Source organism: Chelonoidis abingdonii, chromosome 1 (assembly GCF_003597395.2).
Source record: "Chelonoidis abingdonii isolate Lonesome George chromosome 1, CheloAbing_2.0, whole genome shotgun sequence".
NCBI lineage: Eukaryota > Metazoa > Chordata > Testudines > Testudinidae > Chelonoidis > Chelonoidis abingdonii.
The window spans coordinates 4,334,459-4,346,778 of NC_133769.1; the positions used below are offsets into that span (position 1 = coordinate 4,334,459).

Genomic DNA, 12,320 nt, shown 5'->3' on the forward strand with positions numbered 1-12,320 from the left:
TGGATTCAGGTTTGAGTAGTGTGGATGCGAATTGATATTGGCCTCCGGGCAGGTATCCCACAGTGCACCCACTGACCGCTCTGACAGCAATCTGAACTCAGATGCAATGGGCAGGTAAACAGGAAATCACGACACTAACTCGTAATCCCAAATGTTTACTATCGAATTTAGAGGCCTTGTTGCTACCTTTCTACATTTTGCTCTCGTTTGCCAGCGTGGGAGAGGTACGGAAGAGCTACCCACAATGCAGCGCTTCAGAAATCGACGTTAGCCTCAGACCATGGACGCACAATGCCGAATTACTGTGCCTAGTGTGGCCACATGAAATCGAATTTATAATATCAGTTTTATAAAACCGATTTTAGCTAATTCGATATTATCCCGTAGTGTAGACGTGGCCTAGAACTGAATGCTGGATCTAGAAGATGTAGCTGGTCTCTGGTCCCTAATAGTCCAATTTATAGCTCCCTTCTATGCTTGTATTTTCTGTTATTCAGGTAACAGCACAGTATAGTCTGGAAGCAGTAGCTTTCCTTCCTAGCTCTACAAAATTTTCCTCCCCTTTTACTATTTAGTTTACTTTTAACAAAACGGCCGGATAAAGCCCTCATGAAATCTTTCTCAGACGGAAACTGTAAAATGTTGTTCTGTTTTTCTTTCCCCAGGCGATATGAGTCTCATCCAATCTGTGCTGATCTGCAGAGTAAGATTCTCCAATGTTATCAGCAAAACTCCCATGAGACCCTCAGCTGCTCTGCACTGGCCAGCCAATACTTTCATTGCGTCAATCATGCCAAACAGGTGGGTAGAAGAATGCAGCTACTGAATGGCTTATGGAAATAAGATGGAAAATACTGTTGGATCATCTTGTTAATCCTTCTCACCTGCCAATGCAGGGTTGTTCCTAACAGTATGTTTTTATGTGCTTTGAGGAGTCCAATTTTAAATTACTCAAGCAAAAGTGTTTCCATAACTTCCTTTGGGAGATTGTTCCACAATATCATAGGCATTACAGTTAGCAAATGTTTCCTCGTATCTGCGATTTTACCTGCAAGATAAACGGATTCATCTGAGTGGTGTTTTTTGTCATAAAATTCTGTCCATAACATCACCCATTCCTGTGACAAGTTAATGCCTGTCCCAAACTGGCTAACGAACCAGTCAGTTTGTAGGAAGTTTTGATTTTTGATGTACGGCCAACTCCTGGAGTGTGGCATTGTAACCTGCCTATCCTATCTTTATGGAACCTAATTTGCTAGCATTATAATTTTACCATATAGTGTAAACTTCTAATGTTCTATCAAAGTTTGGCTAGCCACTTATGTCAGAAGGATTTTTTAAATGGATAGTTGCAAAATATAATAAAGATTTATTTAAAAGTCCGTGACTGCTTTAAAAAGCCAGCGATTTAACATTCCTCTTTGTGTCTGGCTTGTAACTGCACAGTGTAGTTCTTAGGGGTCTTTGATGTATGCACATCATAATAGTGTGACGATTGGGTATTCTATTTTGTGAAAGTACAGCTCTTTATGTACACTAGCAACCAACCAAACCTGCAGCTATACTGATAACTGAAGCACTTGGGTACTGCTAGCTGACTCACCACACTTAGTTGTATTGCCATATTAGTGCAGGGTAGGAGAAAGAGGCTAGACATGAGAAAAGTGTATTTTTAAATTAGAGAGAGGCTGAAGCCTCAAAGTTTGGGTTCAGTTCTCTGAACATAACAATATTTCATGATGGTTAGGATCTGGAGTCTTGGTTTGGGGCCTTCTCCAGCTTAAGTATCAAGAAACACATTCCATCCTCAGAGAACAGGTCACTGATACACAATGATGAAGATCTCTTGGTATCTGGGCACAAGCAAACAATATGCATTTTAAATACGGACAATGAAAAGTTATACATTTAGGAGCAAAGACTTTAGGTCTTACTTCACAGTGTTCACAGTGGTCCCTTCTTTCTGCAGAATCTGTGAATTTCTGTGTCTTTGAAGAAATCAGTGGGAGCAATGCTCACACTCCACAGCTTTGTATGTATAAAGCATGTGTTTAAATAAGACTATTGATCTCAATTTTTAATGTTGGTGAACTCCAGTAGTTGAAAGAAAAACATCAGAGCGACTACTCCAGTGTGTTAGCACAAACTTCAGCAAACTCTTCTGATTCTGATAACACAGCCTTGTTTCCTTTACTGTAGTTAATTACACCTGTAGTGAATAACAGCAAGAGTTTCACCATATCAGTTCACTTGGACCTTTTGGCAGTAACTCTGGGTCAGGGCAGCTTTATTTGTACTGCTAATGGTCTGCTGCTGTGGAAATCTCAATCCAGCCAAAGACTCCCCGTTGTATTGCTGTGCTAAAACAACCTGACCCATCTGAGGTCGTCAACGCTTAATAAACTTCTCTCTTTCTATCCTTATAATCCTTTGTCCATGTAGTTAGGGTATTCCTTTCAAAATAGGAATCCCTGGTGGATTAGCAGTGCTGGAAGAAAGGCCTCCACCTGAACAGCTGCAGTGTGTTTGCTCTGTGTGGGGGGAGGAGGGGAGTTGGTGCGGGTGGGGAGAAATCTTAAGCTATGGAAGTTTTTACGTTTTCAGCAACACTCCCCAATGCACTTGGTGGTGGTGAATTTCTCATTGTGAATGTGTATTCCCAACCAAACATGATTCATTGTAGTAGACAGTTAGTATAAAGATCTGATATGGAAAGGACCAGTTAAGTCACCTTTTCTGTTTCCTCTAGGAATGCAGGGGTGGTCCCTTCAGTATGTTTTCTTGGGTTTCTTCCTGTCCAGTTATAAATGCACTAAGCAATTGTGCTCCCACACTTCCCTTGATATTCACAGTCTAACAGATCTCACTGCTAACGAAATTTTTCATGATCTCCAGCCTATATTTTTCTTTGCCAAACCTAATGCCATTTTATTTATTATTTTGGGGCAGATTATGATTGAGCCCTGCTCAGGCATGTAAGGTGTCAGGAAACGCAAGGAGCTTTGGATCACTGTGCAGGCATTGACCACAACTACATTCCTTGCACTCCCTTGAGCACCAAAAGTGCGACTGCATTTGTTCCAGTGGGGCACTCACTAGCCTGAAAAAGTTGGCTTTTTCTGCAGTTTTCTGGAACCTCCTTAATCCTATGTCTCTTCAGAGATAACTGCCTGTAGTTCAGTAAATTCTTTAGCTAAATACCCTTAAATGCCCTTTACCCTTTAGGATGCATATCAGCCAGACCCTGCAAATCTGTATATAATTAATTTTTCCACATTTTCACTTACTAGCATGCGATACCTTACTGCTTTGAAATCTGAACTTAGCATATTGGTCTCCAGCATGTTGTTGTGGACGTTTATAGATATGGGTTGTGGTAGTTCTTTTAGTCAATGGTTAATCAAATAGTTATAGATTGCTCATAACCATATAATGCCTTTTACTGATGTGCTTAAAATCATCTAGAATACCTACTGTTCATATTTTTAACATCTGAGTCATTTATAAACCCGTTGTAAACTAATATAAACAGTGAACAACGTGTCCCTTCCTCACAGGGGTATTCACAGGCATGAATTCATTCATGTTTGGGAGATGCTCATATCCTATAGTGATGCAGGGTGAGGAGAAGGGGGTGGGGGGAAATAAGTGTCTATTTTTTGCCAAACCTCTTGAGTGGGTCTAAATGTTTCCTGCACAAGAACTTGGTTTTTTTTAAAACCCCTTTCTCTTTCTCATTCATACATGCTCCCAGAATGGTGATTCATACAAGTTACTTCCTTAATATACCTGACTATAGGGAAGCCTTCTATGATATATTTGCAGCCAGAAACAACAATTGTATTGTGATAATGATCTTCAGTTCTCATCCTTCATGTGTTACAGCTGTAAATGTAATTATTTTTACCTGCTTATTACTGAAATTGTACAATTACTATGAAATCATTGTTATTGTATTATTGTAATACGCAGCAGAGTTTAACAAATGAAAATGTGTGTTAGGAGATAAATAGAAAGAGGATGCAGGAATGAAAAAGTTAACTGGTGTTGGCTACCAGAAACAAAACAAAAGGGAAAAAAAACTTGCTAGGGGGAATAGACCAAGATACTAAAATCCAAATAAGTTAACTAATCCGATATCCGGGGGGGAAGCTGGGCACTTATGCTCAGGCAGAGGATTCTCTGTGCTTTTCATAAATTGAATTTATTGACTCCTCTTTCTTTCCTATCATGCTTATAATCACTTCACCCTCTCTTCAATATGCTCTTTATTTCTCTCTCTCTCTGTGTAATCTTATGTCTCAATCTTGTCTTTTCTCCTCTTCTTAGAAAAGCCAGGAGAGCTGCTAATACTAAGGAATTTGACATCTTGACTTTAAATCTGTAAATCTTTACCTGAAGTCCTAGGAAGCCGGTCTGATAAATAGAAGTGTATTATTAATATTTTTCATACTATTGTAATAGTGGGGAAGAAGAAAATACTTATTACCATCATTAAGAGCAGACACTATGGCCGAGTTCTCATCGGCATTTTTTTAAAACTTCTTTCACTGTTGCAGTGCTACCAGTGATAGTAACAATTGGAGCACTAATCTAGACTACCAGCATTTTTATCACCCTGTTGTTAGTTTATGCAGAGCAAATATAGATGAGACATTGCTAAAACCCCCTGAACTTCACCTACGCTTTGGACTCCACCATTGCTACCAGTCGGTCCTAATTTTCTGGTTGTAGACTCATCCATACTACACCCTGACACAGCCTGCACAATTGTAGCTGTGCTAGACATGGATGCCAATTTCTACAGCCACGTTAGGCTGTGTTTGAAAATACTTTGAAACACGGTATCAAGCCTTAGCCTAACCTACACTACAAACACGTCACTGCCAGAAAGCCTGATTACAAAACATTGTCCCCCAGCCTAGTTACAATCATGATTCCAGTTTGTAGCATAGAGTGGACCTTAATGGTGCTTTATAGCCAGAATAAAGCCATCTTTGACCAAGCCCTGCAATAAATGTGATATCTTTGGATTTTAGTGAACCACTTGATACTGTCCTACAAAATCTCAGTTGAAAAATTCTTTGAATTTGGCATGGCTGGGAAAACAGAGGTGGAGTGAAAACTGGCTAAAAGACTTTAACGAAGGGCAGCAATAAAAGGCAGTTTATTAAGCGGGGGAGTCAGATTGTGGGAAGTATCTGCCTCAGGGACTACCGTTTGGACCATTCTCCTTTGACACCTTCATTAATGACTTGGAAGAGCGAGAAGAAACGATAAACTGATGAAAGTAGCGCATGCTGTTAAAGTGAGACTAACTTGTTGCAACCAATAGAGAATGTACAGAAATTAGAAACGTAGGCAGAAGTTAACAAAACCGCTGCTGCTTCTGGGGAGAATAATCTGATTGCAGACGCTCTGGCTGGAGGGAGAGAAACTGGGTAAGCAGTAATGCTGAAGTAAGGGTGATAGCGGGCAGAGTATGAAATCACAGAGCAGGCTGGTGATAGTCCCTCCACTCACAATGGTGCCACAAACCTGGAGCATTCCATAGAGCTCTAGGTACAGTGCCAGAAGGATATCGGCTAAGAGGAAATAGTGGAAGCCACATTGCTTTGTAATATTTGGAACAAGATTGGCCACCATAAAATAAATGGGAATGGCCCTGCACTGGCTGGGAGATGGACGAAAGGATCTAACAACTCTCTTATTCTCTGATGTCAGTGGTAATAGTTACAGAATTTAAGTTGATACTGTAAAGGCTTGGCAAAGCACAGTGCTGCCATTCGCAACCAACCAAAAGAGAAAACTGGGCAGCATAAATGAAAATGGCTGAGCTGTAATTCAGAAATCAGGCTGAAACCTCTTTCCTGGATAACAGATCAACTATATTTGCACAATCCATTAAGACCTTTTTAACAGAGAGAGATGGCCCACAGTTTTCAGCCTCTGAGGTTTTGCTCCTAATTTACACGGGCCCCTGCTGTTTATTACTGAGCAATAGAAAGTACCCCCACCCAACCAATCCCACCTTTTCGGTGCCATAGAACACATCCTTCGGTGTGGAGATGAAATGCTGCAGACAAAAATCTGTGAATGGGCAAATACCTGCAATTTCTTTCCTCACCTTCAAGATGTCAGTGTTAGCAGGATCCTAAGCAAAAGGAACAATTTTTAAATTGTGACTTGCAGAGCTTTTCCCCAGATCCTTTGAGATTTTCCTATGTTAATTTATGCAGTGTTAAATTTATGTAATGTTAATATTCAGACCAACACCAGTTACGTGCAAGTTTTCTTACAACCACTGCAGTGGAGCCTTCTAGCTAAAATAGCCTTTGTCAGTTCTGTGAAAACCTCTTAGGGGATGCTGTAAAGATTTAGATTATATATTTCATTAACTAATAAAAGGTTTACTTTGCTTTGTTTCTAATAGCAGCTAAGGAATGTGAAACTGACCTGTTTTACTTCGTCCTCATTTATTTAATCTGTGTTTTGATCAATGTTTGTGATCATTGGGGCAGTTCTCTTTGTTTCACACGTACGCTTGTGGTGCAAAGATCTGCCCAGGAACTGCTCCTCAGTGCAATCTTTTTCTTACACCCGAAGTGCTCTTTGCAGGTTATCTTCTGAGCTTATGTAAATGTGTCATGTGAGTGTGGTTAAAGTTTAAATGACAGCCTGCAGCTTTCCCCTTTATTTTGCTACACACATGCACACTTTGAGAACAGCCCCCATCTGTTAACCTCCTCTCTCCTGATCTCTAAATTCCTGGGCTCTTGACTCCCAAATCACCACTGGTGAGATGGGAACTCTGCCTTGTCCCACCATAAACTGCTAAAGTAATTGCTAGCTGATGACGGTAGCCTGGCTTTTCCCCCGTCATACCAGAGCATGTAACTTTTCATGGCGAGCATTTGGGGCTCAGGCCTCAATTAGTCCAATCAATTCCAAGAAAAGATTCACAATTCCTCACCTACTTCTGCTACCTTTTTTGGACACCAAGGACTAGGAGCAACAGATCCCTTCTGGTTAATCTCCCAGCCCTCCAGCAAGTATAGCTTCCACCATGCTTTTACCATGCCGCTGGCCAATCTAGTACCAACTCCCACTTAGTATGCTCTTTACTCCCTCCCTAGGTACCTATCCTCCCTTTCCTCTTGGAACCTGTAGATGTTTTTGTTTCCACTAGCCTTCTCTCTCACAGGCCATAGGAATAGGAAATCCTCAGCGAGCCCAGTAACACATCCATTTGGGGTCTCTACATCCATGGTGGAGCCCATTGCCTGGTACAGTACAGTAACTCCTCACTTAACGCTGTAGTTATGTTCCTGAAAAATGCTACTTTAAGCAAAACGATGTTAAATGAATCCAATTTCCCGATCAGAATTAATGGGGAGGGAGTAGGTTCCAGGGAATTTTTTTTGCCAGACAAAGACTATATTTTTTTAGATAGATAATTATATGCACACACACACGCACACATATACACAGTGTAAGTTTTAAACAATTTAATACTGTACACAGAAATGATGATTGTGAAGCTTGGTTGAGGTCATGGAGTCAGCGGGTGGAATGTTTCCCAGGGAATTCCTTACTGCTAAATGATGAAATAGCACTCGGCTGAGCCTTCAAGGGTTAACACAGTGCTGTTAATGTAGCCTCACACTCTACAAGGCAGCACGAATGGAGGGAGGGGAGACAGCATGGCAGAGAGAGACAGAGACACGCACACCGTGTGTGTGTGTGTGTGTGTGTGTGTGTGTGTGTGTGTGTGTGTGTGTGTGTGTGTGTGTGTGTGTGTGTGTGTGTGTGTAAGAGAGAGATGCATGCACATTGCCCTTTTAGTACGCTGACCCCACTGTAAGTACACTGCCTTTGTACGCAGATCAGCAAGTTGAGACAGCAACTGCTGCCAGCAAACTCCCTCCGTCCTGACCTCTCTCATGTCTCTCCCCTCCCCCCCCTCCGTGTAGAGATGGGGGGCAGAAGCGGAGGGAGGGGCATCCTGACATTAGCACTCTTCTTTTCTCCTCCCTCCCCGCCTTCCCCCACACAGAGCAAGCAGGAAGCTCCTGGGAGCAGCTCCAAGGCAGAGGGAAGGAGCAGCACGTGGCAGTGTGGGGAAGGACAGCTGAATTGCCTGGTAATTGATAGCCTGCTAGGCAGCTGCTGCACCGGGAACTTAGGGGAGTGGAGAACTGATAGGGGGGCTGCCAGTCCACCCTGGTGCCAAGCCCCCACCAGCTAGCTCCAATGGGCTGCTGTTTCTGCAAGCAGTGCACAAAGGCGGCTGCCAAACAACATTATAAGGGAGCATTGCACAACTTTAAATTAGCATGTTCCCTAATTGATCAGCAACGAAACCACGTTAACTGGGACAACTTTAAGTGAGGAGTTACTGTACTCTCCCTTCCAGATGCAGGATGTGCTGGTGGAGCTTGACAGGTCCCTGATGTGAGGCTAGAACGAACATCAGTGCAGCCTGTGAACTCTTGATAATGGAGCACTTGAGGTAGCCACACAGCATGAAACTTCAATGCTGTTACATCTGTGTGGCCTGATGGTGCATGGAAAATGACCTGTGGAGCACGTGGTCAGCGTGACATGTTCAGAGCTAGCAAGGCTATTTTGATCCCTGCCTCTCAGGCCCCAGGAAATTGGGGGGCAGGGGGTTGGTTTGTTACATTTTTAAAATGTGATGAAAGGTGAGTATCCTAAAGACCCTAGGAATAGGATTAACCTACTGACCTTTGGGGATGAGTTTTTCCTTATTGTATGGGCAGATTTTTTAAAAGGGGGCCTAAAATGGCTAGCAGCCATAGGCGCTACTCTTAGGAAGGATCAAAGGAATTTTCCCACTAGCTTTTCACTGTGCTTTTGGTGTCCTGCTCATTGAGTCTACAGCACTGATGCATTCTGTCTCCTAGTCCCCTATCTTTTTATGTGGTTGCACATATGCTGACACTCTTGCTTTACAACAGCTTCCCTTGAGTAGAGGTAACGTGCAAACAGTGTATCGATGTTGCTGACATTTAAGAGAGCATCCAGTATAGCTTTAAATGTTGAAATCTCTGCTTCCCCCTCTTTTCTTAGCAGAGCATGCTTGGTAGAGGAGGGTAAGGCAACATCCAAATCAAGCACAAAGCCATCAACTCTAATTCCAGCAGCAGAGCGTTTTTCCCAAGAAGATGACAGCCCATTTACAGAGCAGACCAATAAAGAGAAGAACAGGAAGAGCCATTCAAGAGCCGCAGCCATCACAGTTCAATCAGCGTGGCCGTTTGAAAAGCTAAGACCTGTATCTTATTACATCAGAAATGATACATCCGAGGGTGCTGTTCAGTCATCATAAAACTCACTTATCGGTGACTGAAAAAAGGTAAAGGAAAAAATATCTTCCACTGACCTTAGAGGAGAGGAAAATGTCTCCAAACGCTGCTATTTCATTGTAGAATCTCCTCAGTGACTCCATGCAGTCAAATCCAGGGGCATGTAATGCTCAGTGTCCCAGGGCAGGGCGACACTGTGTGAACTGGCCAACTGCTACTCCCACTATAGGGCCTGGGTTGACTGCTGCTTGTTAAGAACTTTTCCTTTTTCTATGCACTTGAAGGAATGTTTGCTTAACTTATTACTAAGATTATGTAACCAAAAAGTCCCCATCTTCCTCGCCATGCTCTCTGCTGGAATAATGTTAAATACTTAGAGTGCGAGGTGTAAAATGGCCTTTCGTTACATTCTGTCGGTAACCTATGATCATGTTGTGCTACCATGTGTCATCGAGTATTGAAAACTCTGTATCACTCACTCTGTATCAACAATAAATATATTTTGTGAACAGAATTGATGTTTCGATCTGGTCTGCTTCTTTCCACTGTTCATAGTCAGCTAATGCCCCCAGTGTGGTTTAGGTCAGTTGCAGCTGGGATTGCTCTAACCCCAAAGCATAGAATTGTGCATTCCATGTCCACACCAGAACGGGGGGTCAATGATGATACCCACAGGTAATAACTTTCACCCAGGGATTACAGAGCACTTTGCACAGGTGGTAGATATCCCCATGTTACAGTAAGAACACTATGGCACATTGATTTGTCTCATAACCCAGCAAGCCAATATCAGAATTAGGTTTCTTCAGATACTAGATTACACTGTCTTCTATTGCTAATGCTGTAGTTCTGGGCTAGGAAGACGCTGCCCTGCTAGACAGACACCCTCCTCCAGACAAAACGTTAAACCTGCCTTGGAGGCAGGTAGAAGATTCCTTGCTGGTTTTTGAAGAGTAGGGGATTACCTGTGTGTCCCAGCCAATGCTGTGCATATGACAGCTGATCCATCTGACAACTCACTGCTGATTGATTTGTCCCTGCACCACCTGCACCTAACTCCTTATTTTGAAAAATAAATTGAGATTACCTTCAAGATGAAAGATCCTCTATCAAACCAATTCCTGCTATCTGAGTAACACTAATAGGACCAAACCCTATTGTCCTTATTCTGGTAGTACTTTCATTGATTTCAATTTGTATTTTTATCTGAATGGCTACTACAGCCAGCAGAGCAATTTATTTAGTTAGTTAGTTAGTTAGTTATTTTGCATGATAATAAAAGTTTCAAATGAGCAACATATCTGGAACCCTCTGTTATTTATTCACTTGTTCTCATTCCCTAATTGGCTGCAATAGAACTGTATCCTGCCATACAATTGCAAGTGCACCTGCAGATCTGATTTGTGTTCACAGTGTTTTCAGTGCTCTCCTACCCTAATTATCAAGATGCTTTGTGATTAGATTAATTAAAGGGTTGGATAGTGGTTGGTTTTTTTTTTAAATAGTATAAAAAGAAGCTGGGATCTTTTAAGTGTGAAGGAGCTGTGATAACTTAAGGAGAGGAAAATCCTGGCGTGCAATGTGGGATGCCAGGTAAACAGCTTGAGAGAAATAATAGGAGCACAAGCGACATGTTTACACAGTGATTTTCTGTAGTGTTTACAAATCAAGCGACTCTAAAATTCTCCTTTATAATGTTATAACCGAGAACCAAGAAGCTGGCAGATCTTTCCTTGCCAGTCTCTGAATTGGCAGGAAAACGCGACGCTGAGGAAGGACTGACATCTTTGAGGCCAAATGATTCTGTACAGTCAGCGAGAGAGATGCTGGGGGAAAGGGTCTCTCTTATTGCCAGCTGTTTATTAATTTCTCATTCTGACAGCCATGACCAATGACACCCGAACCTGCCTGCTTTTTCCGGTTGCATTCAGGGGTTTGAGGTATTCTGCTCCTTAAAAAATCTTCTATGGTGTCAGCAGCAGTGCCATTAATATCTGTTACTTGAGTTTTGGGGCAACTGATTGTACAGAACATGACTTGAACTTTTAAAGGGTGGTTGATCCAGTCTGTGGGCCAGAGTTTGCTGGACCCCCAGCATAAAGCCATAGATATCAGTGAAATTACCCAGGATTTATGGGAGTGTAAGAGGATAGAGGTAAGTTCTATATCTCTTCCTCCCTATCCCCAGTCATTCAAATTAACCTGAGACTGTGGAGTTATTCTGCCAAGAAGGCAGGCAGTGGTAGCTCTTCTTTCTAAATTTTCTCAGAAGGCTAATAGATCTGCCATTACTCAGACGGATTTTGGAAGTACCTATTCTTTGAGTGATTGCACATGGCCGTTCCCCTGTCAGCGTATGTGCGCCCAGTGGGCCATGCAGGAGATATTTTCCCTCAGCAGGACCCGTTGGGTTGGTACAAGTGCCCTTGCTACCTTGTGCTGCTGCAAAATGGTCTAAAGCAGGGGTCCACAGCCTTCGAGAAGTGGTGTGCCAAGTCTTCATTCATTTAAGGTTTTGAATGCCAGTAAAACATCTTACATTTACAGGGTCCAGCAGACGGAACCCCAGACTGGCAGCACGGGCGGCAAACCGAACCCCAGACCAGCAGCAAGCTGAGCCACTCAGCCCGCTGCCGGTCTGGGGATCCATCCACCGACCCCTGCCCGGAGGGGTCCCAGCTGCTGGCCCCACTCAGACCACCGCTGGCCCAGGGTTCCATTCATCCAGGCAGGCAGCGGGCCGGTGGCCGGGATCCCGGCTGGCAGCAGATTGTTACTAAAAATTAGCTCATGTGCTGCCGGTTGCGGACCCCTGATCTAAAGGATGGAGACATCTCCAGCCCCCATTAGTTCCTTCTTACTGGATCAGACTCTTGACAGAGAGGGGAGGAAGGGTGGCTCATGGAATGGGCACGTGCAACACATCTTGAAGAACTGCTGTTATGGAAATGTTAGTAACTGTAACTTCAAGTGATTGCATACATCCATTCC

General features: G+C 42.9%; 1 protein-coding gene across 1 annotated transcript in view; it reads left to right on the forward strand.

Moving 5' to 3' along the window:
* The window catches only part of CHCHD3 (coiled-coil-helix-coiled-coil-helix domain containing 3), a 279,219-nt gene extending 269,376 nt beyond the window's left edge, over positions 1-9,843 (forward strand). The window contains 2 exon segments of the mRNA XM_075063733.1: positions 666-801; positions 9,094-9,843. Coding sequence (XP_074919834.1) covers positions 666-801; positions 9,094-9,120 — 163 coding nt within the window. The 3' untranslated portion in view covers positions 9,121-9,843.
* The last annotated feature ends 2,477 nt before the right edge of the window (positions 9,844-12,320 follow it).